Raw genomic sequence first — 21,879 nt, forward strand, 5'->3', positions numbered from 1 at the left:
TTTATGTGACATCAGTTTTTCTCGTATGTGGAGAAAAAAAAAAGGTTTCTTCATCTTCTGAGCGTGGTTCGATTTTTTTTCAGGGAGCTACAGATGTTGCATTGACGATTTTGATCAAACCCTCGGATCAAAATCAGACATGTCTCCACGATCTTCTGCTTGGTCCTCAAAAAATCATGGACATGAATGGCACCATAGGATATCACAGGTATGAGTGCTAGACAAAAAACTGAAGGCACTCCCAACATGCAGTCTGAACAGGTGCAAGATTGAACATGACATATAATAACAAAAAAAGACAGTTGCACGCTGAAATGCTAAAGCATGCACACAATGAATGTAAAAATATAGATATGCATTACTGCTTAAGGAAATCTAAGAAAAATTGAGAAATTTAGCATATAAAAATGGCCATTTCTATATCTGCCCAGTAGCCACGTCAAGGCATATTTCGTATACTGGGTACCTACTCTAACGCCTCTATCTGGGTAAAAAACCTCATGTGTATGGGCATGTAGGAACCTACTACATGAGAATAATATCATCTGTGGCTAATGGGGGAGGAGTGCACAGTCAGAAGGGCAGACTGCATGTTGGGAGTGCCATCTGTTTTTTTGCCTAGATTATAGATGTGATGACATGGACTCTCATGGGTTAAAGTTTTTTAACATTCAGCCAGACTATTGTTCTTATGTGTGCTAAGTCATGTTTGCTTAGCTATTGCTCTCCAGACTTTTCCAGTAATCATTATATATTGTAGTTGTGTATTGATAATGTAATTACCTTAGTAGCCATTGTCTAGTTGGTGACTTGCCGACTCCATGTAGATATACTGAGTCTTTCTATGCACATCATTTAAATGAACATTATCCATGCAGCTTGAAATTCATCAAATGGGAGAAGCAATCTTGTCCAACCAATCGATGAGGACGCAGTGTATCCTAAGGGAAGGTTATGGCTATAAAAGGGACTTCTTTAAGCCACCAGGGTTGATGAAGGTTGATGGATGCTGATGGATCCAGTCTAAGTTCTTTGGAGCTGACTAGAGGATCAGGATATCTTATGGCTTCAATCTAGGGACTCCGGTTCCGGTTGGAGACCATATCCACAGCCTAGGGATTTCGACTCCGGCTGCCAGGATTGTAACATCATACCAGGACTACCTAAGGAGGACACTCAAGTTGGGACAGTTCAGTCACCTGTTACAGACTTTGCAGACCTCACACAGCTTCCTGAATCTGGCATTATTCCTTTCTCGGTGGGTGCCCGCCAAAAGCGGGGTGCTGCTGGACTGGAGTAAGCGGCCCTGGAAGCTCTGAGGCACGGACATTCTAAATCCCTGGTGACCCAGCGGAAGGGTGAGACTATGTTGCCTGTTACATTTGTGTGTTTTGCTGGTTATGTGCCGTTAATTGTTTGGGGATCCAATAAAGTCTAATTATTGTGGTTCTCTCACCCTGTGTTGTCTGAGTAGTGTTACGCCCACGGTTAAGGAGGCCGGCGTTCAGTTGGGATGAGCCCTGAGCCACGCTGTCTTTCTAAAGGCGGCGGGTTTTAGTGGACAAGAGCACCCACTGAGCCCCGTGTCTCCACAATAGAGTCATGCCCTTTGACTGTGCACCCCTCCCCCATTATCCGCAGGTAATTTTATTCTCTATAGTAGGTTCCTACTTGCCCACAAATAGAAGGTTTTTAACCCAGTGAGAGTTGTTAGAGTAGGTACACAGTATACAAGATATGCCTTGACGTGGCTACTGGGCAGATATAGAAATGGCCATTTTTGTATTCTAAATATCTCAATTTTTCCTAGATTTCCTTAAGCAGTAATGCATATCTATATTCTTACATTTATGGTTTGCATAATTTAGCATTTCAGAGTGCAACTGTCTTTTTTTGTTATTACAGGTAGTGGTGCTGTTCGTGAAAACCAGGGATAGCACTTGTACGCAAAAATCAGACCTCTGGATGAGCCCTTAAACAAAATAAAAATGGACAAAAAACGGCTTATAGACATAATTGGTCATGCAATCTTATTAACACATATGCAAAACAATTTACTACAAAGTCTGGAAGAAAAGAAATACAGAATAATAAAATGAAAACATCAATGTTATAGTTTAATTTTATGTTCATATATTGCTAGTAGCAGCAGGCACAGCCATCCAAGGAGAAGGCCTAAGTTTTGCAGAAAAAACATCAACCAGGGTCTCTGCGTCTGAATGTGAGTCATTTCAGGTAACTGTAAAAAAAAAAAAGTGAGATAGATATGAATGACATTAAGCCGAGATGGGATATGGGGTTTCTATTAAGAAAATAATACATGAATAAATGAATAGATAGGTATTACATTATGCAGACAGTATCACACAAAACTGAGTACACCTCACATTTTTGTAAATATTTTATTAGATCTTTCCATGGGACAACACTGAAGATCTGACCCTGTGATACAATGTACGGTGTCAGTGTGCAGCTTGTATAACAGTGTAAATTTGGTGCCTTCTAAATAACTCAGCACACAGCCATTACTGTCTAAACCACTGGCAACAAAAGTGAGTACACCCCATAAGTGAAAATGGACAAATTGTGCCCAAAGTGGCAATATTTTGTGTGGCCACCATTATTTTCCAGCACTGCCTTAACTCTCTTGGGCATAGAGTTTACTAGAGCTTCACAGGAGCCGCTGGATCCTCTTCCATCCTCCATGACGACATCACGGAGCTGGTGGATGTTAGAGACCTTGCTCTGCTCCTCCTTCCATTTGAAGAGGCCCCAGAGATGCTCAATAGGGCTTAGGTTGGGAGACGCTTGGCCAGTCCAGCACCTTTACCCTCAGTTTCTTTAGCAAGGCAGCGGTTGTCTTGGAGGTGTTTGGGGTCGTTATGTTGAAATACAAAGGAAGGGTATTGTGCTCTGCTTCAGTATGTCACAGAACATGTTGGCATTCATGGTTCCCTCAATGAGCTGTAGGTTCCCACAGCCAACAGATATCATTCAGCCCTAAACCATGACACTCCCACCACCATGCCAGACTGTAGGCAGGACACACTTGTCTTTGTACTCTTCACCTGGGTCCGCAAAATACTCTGACACCATCTGAACAAAATAAGTTTATCTTGGTCTCATCAGATCACAGAACATGGTTCAGTAACCCATGTCCTTAATCAGGTTGTCTTTAGTAAACTGTTTGCAGGCCTTCTCGTGCATCATCGTTAGAAGAGGCTTCCTTCTGGGACGACAGCCATGCAGACCAATTTGATGCAGTGTTCGGCATATAGTCTGAGCAGAGCTCTTTAACCTCTAAAGCAATGCTGGCAGCACTCATAAGTCTATTCTGAAAAGACAAGCTCTGGATACGAAGTAGAGCATGTGCTCTCATCTTCTTTCGTCAACCATGGTGTGGCCTGTTCTGAGTAGATCCTGTCTTGTTAAACCACTGTCTCGTCTTGTCCACTGTGCTGCAGCTCAGTTTCAGGGTGGTGGCAATCTTCTTATAGCCTCGGTCATCTTTATGTAGAGCAACAATTCTTGGTTTCAGATACCGAGATAATTATTTGCCATGAGGAGCCATATTGAACTTCCAGTGACCAGTATGAGAGTGTGTGTGAGCGATAACACCAAATGTAACACCCCTGCTCCCCATTCACACCTAAGACTTTGTAACACTAATGAGTCACATGACACAGGGAAGAGAAAATGGCTAATTGGGCACAATGTGGCCATTTTCACTTAGGGGTGTACTCACTTTTGTTGCCAGCAGCTTAGACATTAATGGCTGTGTGTTCAATTATTTAGAGGACACCACAGATACACTGTTATACCAGCTGTGCACTGACTTTTCTTCTTTTCTGAAGGGTTCACAAACATTCAAGCACCACTTTAGATAGATAGATTATAGGAAGATATATATGGGTTAGATAGGTAGCTATATTATAAATAGAGGGATAGATAGATCGATAATGGATGGATACATAGAAAGACCGGAATAAAATGACATCTACATTAGGACTAGGATCTTGTAACGAGGCTACAGTTTGATCTTGTTCCAGTATGACACACGGCTGTGGATGCATCTGACGATTACCATATTTCTGACGGTAACGTACAAAGAAATGTTCCAGATGGGTTTTTGTTGAGTCTTTTGATTTATGTGTCATTTCCATCTAATGATGGATGTTTTGAACTTTTTTATATCGGGATGATTAAAGAAAGGTCAGACGCATTATGAAACATTGTGTTAGTTTATATGAAGCATTCATGTTATGTTATCTTACTAAATGCCAGCCAACTCGAGTCATCAACTGGAGGTGGCGGCAAAGACGACACCATCGATCTCTTGTAGACTTTGTACAAAGTCAACTTCTTTTAGCTAAATATAAGTTGAGGTATACAGGTATCCAAAGACAAGTCTGTGTGAGGCTGACACTTCAAGAAAATCATTGTGAAAGAAGTGACTGTCAGTGACGACTGAATACCGGAAGGAAACATGATCCTCTTTGAACATCAAATTAAAGTAATCCAAAGCCACCGATTTTGGCCAAATCAGGTGACCAGCTAATGTATATGATCTTCCCCCGAATCTTAAGCGGGCTTTACACGCTACGATATATCAAACGATATGTTGTCGGGGTCACGTCGTAAGTGACGCATATCCGGCGCCGTTTGACATATCGTAGCGTGTGAGAGCTACGAGCATCTGTTAACGAGCAAAAATATTCACATTATCGTTGCTCATTGACACGTCCCTCATTTTCTAAAAATCGCACGTCCTTCTGCGCGCCGGTTGTTCATCGTTCCCGGGGCAGCACACATCGCTCCATGTGATACCCCGGGAATGATGAACTGCAGCTTAACTGCGTCCCGCTGGCAATGAAGGAAGCAGGTGGGTGGGATGTTTACGTCTCGCTCATCTCACACAGCGGCCGACCAATAGTAGCGGAGGGGCGGAGATGAGCGGGACGTAAACATCCCACCCATCTCCGCCCCTCCGTTACTATTGGTCGGCCGCTGTGTGACATCGCGGTGACATCGAACGTCCCTCCCCCTTCAGGAAGAGGATGTTTGGAAGGTAAGTACGTGTGACGGGGGTTTACGACTTTGTGCGACACTGGCAACAAATTGCCCATATCGCACAAACGATGGGGGCGGGTGCGATCGCAAATGCGATCGCACGAGAAATTGAAGCATGTAAAGCAGTCATTAATGGAAGCGTATAAGTACATGGGATCCCTTTATTTACAGAGGAGATACGATACGATACGATACGGCTGCTCATTGACAACACATCAATGTTCAGTTCAGACAAGAATTCATTTTCATGGAGTTGTGGTCCCAATATTTTAGTCTAGTGATGATCTGGGGTCACAGGGATGAGGCCACTACAGGACAACCCCTTTCTGTGTATATGAAGGTGATGAAGTGTGACAGAAAGAATACAAGCCCTTTTGTATCCTTTAGAAACCATCTTGTCTTATAACTGAATGATGTCATAGGCTTTAGCTAACACTGATGGGCAGGGAAGTTTCACATTTCTATACACACCCCTGTGGCTCTTATTGGTGTATGGTTATTTCTTTGTTTGGGATACTACAACCCTTGGCAAAAATTATCGAATCACCTGGCTCTGAGGATGTTCATTCAGTTGTTTACTTTTGTTTAAAAAAAAGCAGATCACAGACATGACACAAAACTAAAGTAATTTCAAATGTCAACTTTCTGGCTTTAAGAAACACTACAAAAATCATGAAAACATAATGTGCTAGCCAGTAACAGTTACTTTTCAAGACCAAACAGGGGGAAAAATTATGGAATCACTGAATTATGATGAAAAAATTATGGAATAATGAAAAACAAACAAACAATAGAACACTCCAATACATCACTAGTATTTTGTTGCACCACCTCTGGCTCTTCATCAATCTAGCTCCCACTTTCTCTGATTGCTGTTGCCAGATCAGCTTTGCAAGTTGGAGCCTTGTCATGGACCATTTTGTTCAACTTCCACCAAAGATTGTATTGAGATCCGGACTATTTGCAGGCCATGACATTGACCTTATGTGTCTTCTTTCAAGGAATGTTTTCTCAGTTTTTGCTCTATGGCAGAATGCATTATCATCTTGAAAAATTATTTCATCATTCCCAAACATCCTTTCAATTGATGGGATAAGAAAAGTGTCCAAAATGTCAATGTAACATTAAGGAATAACGTTTGGAACTCCATTCTATGTCTGAACTGGGTGCAAAAAACCTAAAAAACATCACTATGGGGAGATAAGGTATGCACACCAGTGACTATGGAAGGGGAATACATGGAATAGCAGAAACTGCTGTGTGAATACTGACATGAAAAATTCAATAGCTATTTGTAAGAATGAAATGTGAAAAATGGAACCTGCATTACTGCCATGAATATATGAATAAAGAGAAATTTAGCTACTGAATTGATCAATGCAATAGAGCCCCAACACTACGCCAAAGTATTTCTCTACGTTGGGGTCCCTAGCTTGTGTGTCCTCTCATGCAGTTAAAAAAGTTACCGTGTATGGGAGGCTAAGACCCAGGCTATATATACGATGTGGATTGGCAATAGGTGTGTATGGGGAGGGTTCACAAACGAAAAACTACTAACATTAAGGAATAACGTTTGGAACTCCATTCTATGTCTGAACTGGGTGCAAAAAACCTAAAAAACATCACTATGGGGAGATAAGGTATGCACACCAGTGACTATGGAAGGGGAATACATGGAATAGCAGAAACTGCTGTGTGAATACTGACATGAAAAATTCAATAGCTATTTGTAAGAATGAAATGTGAAAAATGGAACCTGCATTACTGCCATGAATATATGAATAAAGAGAAATTTAGCTACTGAATTGATCAATGCAATAGAGCCCCAACACTACGCCAAAGTATTTCTCTACGTTGGGGTCCCTAGCTTGTGTGTCCTCTCATGCAGTTAAAAAACTTACCGTGTATGGGAGGCTAAGACCCAGGCTATATATACGATGTGGATTGGCAATAGGTGTGTATGGGGAGGGTTCACAAACGAAAAACTACTAACATTAAGGAATAACGTTTGGAACTCCATTCTATGTCTGAACTGGGTGCAAAAAACCTAAAAAACATCACTATGGGGAGATAAGGTATGCACACCAGTGACTATGGAAGGGGAATACATGGAATAGCAGAAACTGCTGTGTGAATACTGACATGAAAAATTCAATAGCTATTTGTAAGAATGAAATGTGAAAAATGGAACCTGCATTACTGCCATGAATATATGAATAAAGAGAAATTTAGCTACTGAATTGATCAATGCAATAGAGCCCCAACACTACGCCAAAGTATTTCTCTACGTTGGGGTCCCTAGCTTGTGTGTCCTCTCATGCAGTTAAAAAACTTACCGTGTATGGGAGGCTAAGACCCAGGCTATATATACGATGTGGATTGGCAATAGGTGTGTATGGGGAGGGTTCACAAACGAAAAACTACTAACATTAAGGAATAACGTTTGGAACTCCATTCTATGTCTGAACTGGGTGCAAAAAACCTAAAAAACATCACTATGGGGAGATAAGGTATGCACACCAGTGACTATGGAAGGGGAATACATGGAATAGCAGAAACTGCTGTGTGAATACTGACATGAAAAATTCAATAGCTATTTGTAAGAATGAAATGTGAAAAATGGAACCTGCATTACTGCCATGAATATATGAATAAAGAGAAATTTAGCTACTGAATTGATCAATGCAATAGAGCCCCAACACTACGCCAAAGTATTTCTCTACGTTGGGGTCCCTAGCTTGTGTGTCCTCTCATGCAGTTAAAAAACTTACCGTGTATGGGAGGCTAATACCCAGGCTATATATACGATGTGGATTGGCAATAGGTGTGTATGGGGAGGGTTCACAAACGAAAAACTACTAACATTAAGGAATAACGTTTGGAACTCCATTCTATGTCTGAACTGGGTGCAAAAAACCTAAAAAACATCACTATGGGGAGATAAGGTATGCACACCAGTGACTATGGAAGGGGAATACATGGAATAGCAGAAACTGCTGTGTGAATACTGACATGAAAAATTCAATAGCTATTTGTAAGAATGAAATGTGAAAAATGGAACCTGCATTACTGCCATGAATATATGAATAAAGAGAAATTTAGCTACTGAATTGATCAATGCAATAGAGCCCCAACACTACGCCAAAGTATTTCTCTACGTTGGGGTCCCTAGCTTGTGTGTCCTCTCATGCAGTTAAAAAACTTACCGTGTATGGGAGGCTAAGACCCAGGCTATATATACGATGTGGATTGGCAATAGGTGTGTATGGGGAGGGTTCACAAACGAAAAACTACTAACATTAAGGAATAACGTTTGGAACTCCATTCTATGTCTGAACTGGGTGCAAAAAACCTAAAAAACATCACTATGGGGAGATAAGGTATGCACACCAGTGACTATGGAAGGGGAATACATGGAATAGCAGAAACTGCTGTGTGAATACTGACATGAAAAATTCAATAGCTATTTGTAAGAATGAAATGTGAAAAATGGAACCTGCATTACTGCCATGAATATATGAATAAAGAGAAATTTAGCTACTGAATTGATCAATGCAATAGAGCCCCAACACTACGCCAAAGTATTTCTCTACGTTGGGGTCCCTAGCTTGTGTGTCCTCTCATGCAGTTAAAAAACTTACCGTGTATGGGAGGCTAAGACCCAGGCTATATATACGATGTGGATTGGCAATAGGTGTGTATGGGGAGGGTTCACAAACGAAAAACTACTAACATTAAGGAATAACGTTTGGAACTCCATTCTATGTCTGAACTGGGTGCAAAAAACCTAAAAAACATCACTATGGGGAGATAAGGTATGCACACCAGTGACTATGGAAGGGGAATACATGGAATAGCAGAAACTGCTGTGTGAATACTGACATGAAAAATTCAATAGCTATTTGTAAGAATGAAATGTGAAAAATGGAACCTGCATTACTGCCATGAATATATGAATAAAGAGAAATTTAGCTACTGAATTGATCAATGCAATAGAGCCCCAACACTACGCCAAAGTATTTCTCTACGTTGGGGTCCCTAGCTTGTGTGTCCTCTCATGCAGTTAAAAAACTTACCGTGTATGGGAGGCTAAGACCCAGGCTATATATACGATGTGGATTGGCAATAGGTGTGTATGGGGAGGGTTCACAAACGAAAAACTACTAACATTAAGGAATAACGTTTGGAACTCCATTCTATGTCTGAACTGGGTGCAAAAAACCTAAAAAACATCACTATGGGGAGATAAGGTATGCACACCAGTGACTATGGAAGGGGAATACATGGAATAGCAGAAACTGCTGTGTGAATACTGACATGAAAAATTCAATAGCTATTTGTAAGAATGAAATGTGAAAAATGGAACCTGCATTACTGCCATGAATATATGAATAAAGAGAAATTTAGCTACTGAATTGATCAATGCAATAGAGCCCCAACACTACGCCAAAGTATTTCTCTACGTTGGGGTCCCTAGCTTGTGTGTCCTCTCATGCAGTTAAAAAACTTACCGTGTATGGGAGGCTAAGACCCAGGCTATATATACGATGTGGATTGGCAATAGGTGTGTATGGGGAGGGTTCACAAACGAAAAACTACTAACATTAAGGAATAACGTTTGGAACTCCATTCTATGTCTGAACTGGGTGCAAAAAACCTAAAAAACATCACTATGGGGAGATAAGGTATGCACACCAGTGACTATGGAAGGGGAATACATGGAATAGCAGAAACTGCTGTGTGAATACTGACATGAAAAATTCAATAGCTATTTGTAAGAATGAAATGTGAAAAATGGAACCTGCATTACTGCCATGAATATATGAATAAAGAGAAATTTAGCTACTGAATTGATCAATGCAATAGAGCCCCAACACTACGCCAAAGTATTTCTCTACGTTGGGGTCCCTAGCTTGTGTGTCCTCTCATGCAGTTAAAAAACTTACCGTGTATGGGAGGCTAAGACCCAGGCTATATATACGATGTGGATTGGCAATAGGTGTGTATGGGGAGGGTTCACAAACGAAAAACTACTAACATTAAGGAATAACGTTTGGAACTCCATTCTATGTCTGAACTGGGTGCAAAAAACCTAAAAAACATCACTATGGGGAGATAAGGTATGCACACCAGTGACTATGGAAGGGGAATACATGGAATAGCAGAAACTGCTGTGTGAATACTGACATGAAAAATTCAATAGCTATTTGTAAGAATGAAATGTGAAAAATGGAACCTGCATTACTGCCATGAATATATGAATAAAGAGAAATTTAGCTACTGAATTGATCAATGCAATAGAGCCCCAACACTACGCCAAAGTATTTCTCTACGTTGGGGTCCCTAGCTTGTGTGTCCTCTCATGCAGTTAAAAAACTTACCGTGTATGGGAGGCTAATACCCAGGCTATATATACGATGTGGATTGGCAATAGGTGTGTATGGGGAGGGTTCACAAACGAAAAACTACTAACATTAAGGAATAACGTTTGGAACTCCATTCTATGTCTGAACTGGGTGCAAAAAACCTAAAAAACATCACTATGGGGAGATAAGGTATGCACACCAGTGACTATGGAAGGGGAATACATGGAATAGCAGAAACTGCTGTGTGAATACTGACATGAAAAATTCAATAGCTATTTGTAAGAATGAAATGTGAAAAATGGAACCTGCATTACTGCCATGAATATATGAATAAAGAGAAATTTAGCTACTGAATTGATCAATGCAATAGAGCCCCAACACTACGCCAAAGTATTTCTCTACGTTGGGGTCCCTAGCTTGTGTGTCCTCTCATGCAGTTAAAAAACTTACCGTGTATGGGAGGCTAAGACCCAGGCTATATATACGATGTGGATTGGCAATAGGTGTGTATGGGGAGGGTTCACAAACGAAAAACTACTAACATTAAGGAATAACGTTTGGAACTCCATTCTATGTCTGAACTGGGTGCAAAAAACCTAAAAAACATCACTATGGGGAGATAAGGTATGCACACCAGTGACTATGGAAGGGGAATACATGGAATAGCAGAAACTGCTGTGTGAATACTGACATGAAAAATTCAATAGCTATTTGTAAGAATGAAATGTGAAAAATGGAACCTGCATTACTGCCATGAATATATGAATAAAGAGAAATTTAGCTACTGAATTGATCAATGCAATAGAGCCCCAACACTACGCCAAAGTATTTCTCTACGTTGGGGTCCCTAGCTTGTGTGTCCTCTCATGCAGTTAAAAAACTTACCGTGTATGGGAGGCTAAGACCCAGGCTATATATACGATGTGGATTGGCAATAGGTGTGTATGGGGAGGGTTCACAAACGAAAAACTACTAACATTAAGGAATAACGTTTGGAACTCCATTCTATGTCTGAACTGGGTGCAAAAAACCTAAAAAACATCACTATGGGGAGATAAGGTATGCACACCAGTGACTATGGAAGGGGAATACATGGAATAGCAGAAACTGCTGTGTGAATACTGACATGAAAAATTCAATAGCTATTTGTAAGAATGAAATGTGAAAAATGGAACCTGCATTACTGCCATGAATATATGAATAAAGAGAAATTTAGCTACTGAATTGATCAATGCAATAGAGCCCCAACACTACGCCAAAGTATTTCTCTACGTTGGGGTCCCTAGCTTGTGTGTCCTCTCATGCAGTTAAAAAACTTACCGTGTATGGGAGGCTAAGACCCAGGCTATATATACGATGTGGATTGGCAATAGGTGTGTATGGGGAGGGTTCACAAACGAAAAACTACTAACATTAAGGAATAACGTTTGGAACTCCATTCTATGTCTGAACTGGGTGCAAAAAACCTAAAAAACATCACTATGGGGAGATAAGGTATGCACACCAGTGACTATGGAAGGGGAATACATGGAATAGCAGAAACTGCTGTGTGAATACTGACATGAAAAATTCAATAGCTATTTGTAAGAATGAAATGTGAAAAATGGAACCTGCATTACTGCCATGAATATATGAATAAAGAGAAATTTAGCTACTGAATTGATCAATGCAATAGAGCCCCAACACTACGCCAAAGTATTTCTCTACGTTGGGGTCCCTAGCTTGTGTGTCCTCTCATGCAGTTAAAAAACTTACCGTGTATGGGAGGCTAAGACCCAGGCTATATATACGATGTGGATTGGCAATAGGTGTGTATGGGGAGGGTTCACAAACGAAAAACTACTAACATTAAGGAATAACGTTTGGAACTCCATTCTATGTCTGAACTGGGTGCAAAAAACCTAAAAAACATCACTATGGGGAGATAAGGTATGCACACCAGTGACTATGGAAGGGGAATACATGGAATAGCAGAAACTGCTGTGTGAATACTGACATGAAAAATTCAATAGCTATTTGTAAGAATGAAATGTGAAAAATGGAACCTGCATTACTGCCATGAATATATGAATAAAGAGAAATTTAGCTACTGAATTGATCAATGCAATAGAGCCCCAACACTACGCCAAAGTATTTCTCTACGTTGGGGTCCCTAGCTTGTGTGTCCTCTCATGCAGTTAAAAAACTTACCGTGTATGGGAGGCTAAGACCCAGGCTATATATACGATGTGGATTGGCAATAGGTGTGTATGGGGAGGGTTCACAAACGAAAAACTACTAACATTAAGGAATAACGTTTGGAACTCCATTCTATGTCTGAACTGGGTGCAAAAAACCTAAAAAACATCACTATAGGGAGATAAGGTATGCACACCAGTGACTATGGAAGGGGAATACATGGAATAGCAGAAACTGCTGTGTGAATACTGACATGAAAAATTCAATAGCTATTTGTAAGAATGAAATGTGAAAAATGGAACCTGCATTACTGCCATGAATATATGAATAAAGAGAAATTTAGCTACTGAATTGATCAATGCAATAGAGCCCCAACACTACGCCAAAGTATTTCTCTACGTTGGGGTCCCTAGCTTGTGTGTCCTCTCATGCAGTTAAAAAACTTACCGTGTATGGGAGGCTAAGACCCAGGCTATATATATGATGTGGATTGGCAATAGGTGTGTATGGGGAGGGTTCACAAACGAAAAACTACTAACATTAAGGAATAACGTTTGGAACTCCATTCTATGTCTGAACTGGGTGCAAAAAACCTAAAAAACATCACTATGGGGAGATAAGGTATGCACACCAGTGACTATGGAAGGGGAATACATGGAATAGCAGAAACTGCTGTGTGAATACTGACATGAAAAATTCAATAGCTATTTGTAAGAATGAAATGTGAAAAATGGAACCTGCATTACTGCCATGAATATATGAATAAAGAGAAATTTAGCTACTGAATTGATCAATGCAATAGAGCCCCAACACTACGCCAAAGTATTTCTCTACGTTGGGGTCCCTAGCTTGTGTGTCCTCTCATGCAGTTAAAAAACTTACCGTGTATGGGAGGCTAAGACCCAGGCTATATATACGATGTGGATTGGCAATAGGTGTGTATGGGGAGGGTTCACAAACGAAAAACTACTAACATTAAGGAATAACATTTGGAACTCCATTCTATGTCTGAACTGGGTGCAAAAAACCTAAAAAACATCACTATGGGGAGATAAGGTATGCACACCAGTGACTATGGAAGGGGAATACATGGAATAGCAGAAACTGCTGTGTGAATACTGACATGAAAAATTCAATAGCTATTTGTAAGAATGAAATGTGAAAAATGGAACCTGCATTACTGCCATGAATATATGAATAAAGAGAAATTTAGCTACTGAATTGATCAATGCAATAGAGCCCCAACACTACGCCAAAGTATTTCTCTACGTTGGGGTCCCTAGCTTGTGTGTCCTCTCATGCAGTTAAAAAACTTACCGTGTATGGGAGGCTAAGACCCAGGCTATATATACGATGTGGATTGGCAATAGGTGTGTATGGGGAGGGTTCACAAACGAAAAACTACTAACATTAAGGAATAACGTTTGGAACTCCATTCTATGTCTGAACTGGGTGCAAAAAACCTAAAAAACATCACTATGGGGAGATAAGGTATGCACACCAGTGACTATGGAAGGGGAATACATGGAATAGCAGAAACTGCTGTGTGAATACTGACATGAAAAATTCAATAGCTATTTGTAAGAATGAAATGTGAAAAATGGAACCTGCATTACTGCCATGAATATATGAATAAAGAGAAATTTAGCTACTGAATTGATCAATGTAATAGAGCCCCAACACTACGCCAAAGTATTTCTCTACGTTGGGGTCCCTAGCTTGTGTGTCCTCTCATGCAGTTAAAAAACTTACCGTGTATGGGAGGCTAAGACCCAGGCTATATATACGATGTGGATTGGCAATAGGTGTGTATGGGGAGGGTTCACAAACGAAAAACTACTAACATTAAGGAATAACGTTTGGAACTCCATTCTATGTCTGAACTGGGTGCAAAAAACCTAAAAAACATCACTATGGGGAGATAAGGTATGCACACCAGTGACTATGGAAGGGGAATACATGGAATAGCAGAAACTGCTGTGTGAATACTGACATGAAAAATTCAATAGCTATTTGTAAGAATGAAATGTGAAAAATGGAACCTGCATTACTGCCATGAATATATGAATAAAGAGAAATTTAGCTACTGAATTGATCAATGCAATAGAGCCCCAACACTACGCCAAAGTATTTCTCTACGTTGGGGTCCCTAGCTTGTGTGTCCTCTCATGCAGTTAAAAAACTTACCGTGTATGGGAGGCTAAGACCCAGGCTATATATACGATGTGGATTGGCAATAGGTGTGTATGGGGAGGGTTCACAAACGAAAAACTACTAACATTAAGGAATAACGTTTGGAACTCCATTCTATGTCTGAACTGGGTGCAAAAAACCTAAAAAACATCACTATGGGGAGATAAGGTATGCACACCAGTGACTATGGAAGGGGAATACATGGAATAGCAGAAACTGCTGTGTGAATACTGACATGAAAAATTCAATAGCTATTTGTAAGAATGAAATGTGAAAAATGGAACCTGCATTACTGCCATGAATATATGAATAAAGAGAAATTTAGCTACTGAATTGATCAATGCAATAGAGCCCCAACACTACGCCAAAGTATTTCTCTACGTTGGGGTCCCTAGCTTGTGTGTCCTCTCATGCAGTTAAAAAACTTACCGTGTATGGGAGGCTAAGACCCAGGCTATATATACGATGTGGATTGGCAATAGGTGTGTATGGGGAGGGTTCACAAACGAAAAACTACTAACATTAAGGAATAACGTTTGGAACTCCATTCTATGTCTGAACTGGGTGCAAAAAACCTAAAAAACATCACTATGGGGAGATAAGGTATGCACACCAGTGACTATGGAAGGGGAATACATGGAATAGCAGAAACTGCTGTGTGAATACTGACATGAAAAATTCAATAGCTATTTGTAAGAATGAAATGTGAAAAATGGAACCTGCATTACTGCCATGAATATATGAATAAAGAGAAATTTAGCTACTGAATTGATCAATGCAATAGAGCCCCAACACTACGCCAAAGTATTTCTCTACGTTGGGGTCCCTAGCTTGTGTGTCCTCTCATGCAGTTAAAAAACTTACCGTGTATGGGAGGCTAAGACCCAGGCTATATATACGATGTGGATTGGCAATAGGTGTGTATGGGGAGGGTTCACAAACGAAAAACTACTAACATTAAGGAATAACGTTTGGAACTCCATTCTATGTCTGAACTGGGTGCAAAAAACCTAAAAAACATCACTATGGGGAGATAAGGTATGCACACCAGTGACTATGGAAGGGGAATACATGGAATAGCAGAAACTGCTGTGTGAATACTGACATGAAAAATTCAATAGCTATTTGTAAGAATGAAATGTGAAAAATGGAACCTGCATTACTGCCATGAATATATGAATAAAGAGAAATTTAGCTACTGAATTGATCAATGCAATAGAGCCCCAACACTACGCCAAAGTATTTCTCTACGTTGGGGTCCCTAGCTTGTGTGTCCTCTCATGCAGTTAAAAAACTTACCGTGTATGGGAGGCTAAGACCCAGGCTATATATACGATGTGGATTGGCAATAGGTGTGTATGGGGAGGGTTCACAAACGAAAAACTACTAACATTAAGGAATAACGTTTGGAACTCCATTCTATGTCTGAACTGGGTGCAAAAAACCTAAAAAACATCACTATGGGGAGATAAGGTATGCACACCAGTGACTATGGAAGGGGAATACATGGAATAGCAGAAACTGCTGTGTGAATACTGACATGAAAAATTCAATAGCTATTTGTAAGAATGAAATGTGAAAAATGGAACCTGCATTACTGCCATGAATATATGAATAAAGAGAAATTTAGCTACTGAATTGATCAATGCAATAGAGCCCCAACACTACGCCAAAGTATTTCTCTACGTTGGGGTCCCTAGCTTGTGTGTCCTCTCATGCAGTTAAAAAACTTACCGTGTATGGGAGGCTAAGACCCAGGCTATATATACGATGTGGATTGGCAATAGGTGTGTATGGGGAGTCAGTATTCACACAGCAGTTTCTGCTATTCCATGTATTCCCCTTCCATAGTCACTGGTGTGCATACCTTATCTCCCCATAGTGATGTTTTTTAGGTTTTTTGCACCCAGTTCAGACATAGAATGGAGTTCCAAACGTTATTCCTTAATGTTAGTAGTTTTTCGTTTGTGAACCCTCCCCATACACACCTATTGCCAATCCACATCGTATATATAGCCTGGGTCTTAGCCTCCCATACACGGTAAGTTTTTTAACTGCATGAGAGGACACACAAGCTAGGGACCCCAACGTAGAGAAATACTTTGGCGTAGTGTTGGGGCTCTATTGCATTGATCAATTCAGTAGCTAAATTTCTCTTTATTCATATATTCATGGCAGTAATGCAGGTTCCATTTTTCACATTTCATTCTTACAAATAGCTATTGAATTTTTCATGTCAGTATTCACACAGCAGTTTCTGCTATTCCATGTATTCCCCTTCCATAGTCACTGGTGTGCATACCTTATCTCCCCATAACAAAATGTCAATGTAAACTTGGGCATTTATTGAAGATGTAATGAGAGCCATCTCCCCAGTGCCTATACCTGACATGATGCCCCATATTATCAATGATTGTGGAAATTTACATGTTTTTTTCAGGCAATCATCTTTTTATGTTTAGTTTTTCTGTATGTAAATCGCATTTCCTTTAGGTGGTTTCTTACAGCTCGGTCACAGACATTGACTCCAGCTTTCTTCCATTCGTTCCTCATTTGTTTTGTTGTGCATTTCCTGTTTTGGAGACATATTGTGTTAAGTTTCCTGACTTGACGCTTTGATGTCTTCCTTGGTCTACCAGTATGTTTGCCTTTAACAACCTTCCCATGTTGTTTGTGTTTGGTCCAGATTTTAGACACAGCTGACAATGAACAACCAACATCTTTTGCAACATTGCGTGATGATTTACCCTCTTTTAAGAGTTTGTTAATCTTCTCCTTTATAACAGCTCGCTATGGTGTGATCACTCCTTTTTAGATGCAGACTGGCGAGCAGATCTTATTTGATGCAGATGTTAGTTTTAGGAATGAAAATTTACAGGGCGATTCCATAATTTTTTCCTCATAATTGAGTGATTCCATAATTTTCCCCCTGTTTGGTCTTGAAAATTAACCGTTACTGGCTACCACATTATGTTTTCATGACTTTTTTTTTAGTGTTTCTTAAAGCCAGAAAGTTGCCATTGTCTGTGATCTGCTCTTTTTAAACAAAAGTAAACAACTGAATGAACATCCTCAGAGCCAGGAGAGTCCATAATTTGTGCCAGGGGTTATATATAAGTTGGTCACATGATGTAATAAACCAGAAACTCTCAGTTCACCATACTTGGCTGTGCTGTATAGATTTCTCCAAGCTTTTGTAAAACAAATCTTATTAATTTGGAGTTCCAAGGGCATAGAAGCAGAGTATTTCACTCACATGGCACCTGAACAGGGACACAGACAGACATTATACATCCGGATCTCAAGTGAAAATAGATCCTCTGTGGAAAGTAATGCTAATAGCTGCAGCATAAAAAGGTAAGAAATTTTAATTCTTACGATTACTCACCATTTCTACTAGTGACAGATACAGGAACATTCCTGCGGTGATAGCAAATATCCAGATCTGTACATCTGGGTTGGTAGACACTGACAGGCCAATGTAGAGACCTGCGAAGGCTGTTAATGCGCTGATAAAGTTCATGAGAAAGGCAATTTTTGCTGTAAGTCCTGTATTCAGTAACACTGCAAAATCTCCTGCAAGATAAAAACATTTTTTTACTTAAAGGGAGTCTTTTAGCACAAACTTACTGTTCAAACCAAGCACATGTGCTTGATGCACCCTTGACACAGCTAAGCAGATCCGTGCACCTTCACACCTACTTGTTTCCATCTATCACCATCTTTGACTCCTGTGAAGGCAAAACAAGAAAGAAGAGGGCAAGCATACATCAAAACAATGAGGTGGGAATGTGCACTGAACTGTTTAACCGAGCATGTGCAGACGCAAGACTTAAAGCGGTGTTCTCAAATTTGAAAGTTATATCCTATCCAAAGAAGAGGGGGACATTTCCAATCAATGGTGGCATGACCTGCATGATCCCCACCAATCCCTGGAAACGGAACAGAGGTTGATCAAGTGCACTGCCTTTCAATTGATTCTAATAGGAGATCCAAACATCAGCCGAGTGCTGCACTTGTCAAACTCTGGCATTCCCATTAACAATTAATGAATGAAGCATGATCGACTTCTGCTCCATTCAGCTGGGGCTTTTCAGTGCTACGGTTCTCCGGATCATTGGGACCTACGACGATCACACATCCAGCAATTGGAATGTTTTCTCTTATTCCATGGAGACGGTATAACTTTTAAACTTAAGAACACCCTTGTAACTGACTGAGTGGATAACATAGATCAGGGTTCCCCAACTCCAGTCCTCGAGGGCCACCAACAGTGCATGTTTTCAGAATTTCCTTAGCATTGCATGGGTGTTGGAATCATCAACTGTGCACGTGATTAAATTATCACATGTGCAGTACTAAGGAAATCCTGAAAACATGCACCGTTGGCGGCCCTTGAGGACTGGAATTGGGGACCCATAACATAGATTATGCCATCCACATTGTTCATAGATGGAGCAGTGGAACTTGCAGGCAAAGAGGGTGTTCCAAGTGTGGTCTGGAGACTCTCGTCAGACTACTTGGTGCTGATCAGTTTAAAGCACTAAAAGGGAATCTGTCAGCAGGTTTTTGCTATGTAAGCTGAAGACAGTATGCTGTAGGGGTTTAAAAGACAAAAAACAACTATACCTCTCTTATCAGGCTGTGTGCAATTGTGTACTTAAACTAATGGCATTATTACCCTGTGATTAACACTGCAGGACTAGAAACTTACATGCATAGCAGTCCGACACTCCTTCTGCTGTGATTGACACCTCACAGTCAACACACAATCTCTATTGAGAGCCCTGGTGTGGGCGGGACAGCTCTTCACTCTTCTACATGCTTAAAACTCAATTCTTTGATTGTGTGAGAACGGCTGCACCCAGTAAGCTATGTGATACACCGTTGGATTCAGAATATCCTTGCCTACATGATGTTGCTGTCAGATGAATGTAGCACTGGCATCCCTGCAACGATTGCCCTCCTTCTTCCAGAGACACCGACTCACCACCGCGGCCAGCCTGCACTGCCTTGCCTGGCTTCTCCGCGGTCCTCCATGTGGGTCTCCCTTGCTCCCTGGTCCCAGGGCCTGTGCATGCCGCACAGGTCCTTTGGGAGTGCGCCTAGGGTGTGTGTGTACACAGCTACCCTTCTCTTTAACGGCCAGCGCACCATTTCCTGGAAGTTCCTCTCAGACTGTGACTACACCATTCCTTATAAACAAACATTTGTACTGTAACATTCATGTCAGTAATTTGCAGTGCATACCCATTTCATGGGGGATTTCATGACAGAGAATGGCAATAGTTGTCGCCACGCCTGTTTCGGTTGAAGATGAAAATGCAGATCCTATTACCATACCATCAGCAAAGTTGTGCAAACTGTCTCCAACCAAGATCATTATCGCTAGTAAGGTTATTCCTTTATCTGAAAAAAAGAGAAAAAGAAAAAAAGAAATGTAAAAGAAATCTTGTTTGCCATCTTAATTATGTTTATTACGTAAAGCGTAACTGTCATTTTAATTTATATTTCATAAATCAATAGTACACATGAGAATGAACAATTTTGGAATATATCTTATCAGACAATTCTGCTTCTTTATATGCCAGAATTGATCAAAATTCTCAACTCTGAGATAAAATCTGTATTCAGTGAAGACTTTCCCATTACTGAGATAGGAGTTGGCAGTTGGTGCTGATGAGATTCTATGTACATAGAAGAGAGAGGAGGGAGTGGAGCTTTGCCACTAGCTCCTCCTTCTGCCTCTAGCTTTTCTCTGTCTCTAGCTCCTCCTTCTTCATCTAGCTCCTCCCATCATAGACTCTCACCAGCACCAACTGCCATCCTATCCTATCCCAGAAGAAACCATAAACTGAGTACCCCATTAAAAAATAACTTTTAATATTATCATTTAAAGGTCAGATGACCAAAGGACACACACATTTAGTAAAAAATAGGGTACAGAATAATGGTAACCGGGTGGGAGATATGTATACAATTAAACAAAGAAAACACTGGCCCTAATTGGCCCTATAGTGTCTCTCCCTACCTGGCAATAGAGGCTATGACGTCAGGGTTCTGACGCCCCCATTCAATGACGGGAAACCCTCAATGACCCTTTTGCACCCTAACAAAAACACAAAACAAAATGAAAAATAAACCCCGTTGCAATGCAATAATGGGGAAAAAGAGAAAGGTACTTATCTGAAGTATGGTTCAGACGCACAGTCCAAAGGACTGTAATCGGGTCATTGAGGGCTTCCCATCGTTGAATGGGGGCGTCACAACCCTAGGACGTCATACCCTCCATTGCCAGGTGGGGAGAAACACTATAGGGCCAATTAGGGCCAGTGTTTTCTTTGTTTAATTGTATACATACAGTCAGGGCCAGAAATATTTGGACAGAGACACAAGTTTTGTTATTTTAGCTGTTTACAAAAACATGTTCAGAAATACAATTATATATATAATATGGGCTGAAAGTGCACACTCCCAGCTGCAATATGAGAGTTTTCTCATCCAAATCGGAGAAAGGGTTTAGGAATCATAGCTCTGTAATGCATAGCCTCCTCTTTTTCAAGGGACCAAAAGTAATTGGACAAGGGACTCTAAGGGCTACAATTAACTCTGAAGGTGTCTCCCTCATTAACCTGTAATCAATGAAGTAGTTAAAAGGTCTGGGGTTGATTACAGGTGTGTGGTTTTGCATTTGGAAGTTGTTGCTGTGACCAGACAACATGCGGTCTAAGGAACTCTCAATTGAGGTGAAGCAGAACATCCTGAGGCTGAAAAAAAGAAAAAATCCATCAGAGAGATAGCAGACATGCTTGGAGTAGCAAAATCAACAGTCGGATACATTCTGAGAAACAAGGAATTTACTGGTGAGCTTGGGAACTCAAAAAGGCCTGGGCGTCCACGGATGACAACAGTGGTGGATGATCGCCGCATACTTTCTTTTGTGAAGAAGAACCCGTTCACAACATCAACTGAAGTCCAGAACAGTCTCAGTGAAGTAGGTGTATCTGTCTCTAAGTCAACAGTAAAGAGAAGACTCCATGAAAGTAAATACAAAGGGTTCACATGTAGATGC

The 21,879-nt window shown here is 40.6% G+C and overlaps 1 protein-coding gene across 1 annotated transcript in view; it reads right to left on the reverse strand.

The window, feature by feature from the left end:
- Window positions 1–446: 446 nt before the first annotated feature.
- Window positions 447–21,879, reverse strand: part of SLC39A12 (solute carrier family 39 member 12) — a 102,341-nt gene continuing 80,908 nt past the window's right edge. Inside the window, exons 10-12 of the mRNA XM_075316813.1 lie at window positions 20,058–20,216; window positions 18,196–18,383; window positions 447–2,239 (exon numbers count right to left, since the gene is read on the reverse strand). Coding sequence (XP_075172928.1) covers window positions 2,111–2,239; window positions 18,196–18,383; window positions 20,058–20,216 — 476 coding nt within the window. The 3' untranslated portion in view covers window positions 447–2,110. The remainder of the gene's footprint in view (window positions 2,240–18,195; window positions 18,384–20,057; window positions 20,217–21,879) is intronic.

This window comes from Anomaloglossus baeobatrachus, chromosome 6 (assembly GCF_048569485.1).
Source record: "Anomaloglossus baeobatrachus isolate aAnoBae1 chromosome 6, aAnoBae1.hap1, whole genome shotgun sequence".
NCBI classification, from domain to species: domain Eukaryota; kingdom Metazoa; phylum Chordata; class Amphibia; order Anura; family Aromobatidae; genus Anomaloglossus; species Anomaloglossus baeobatrachus.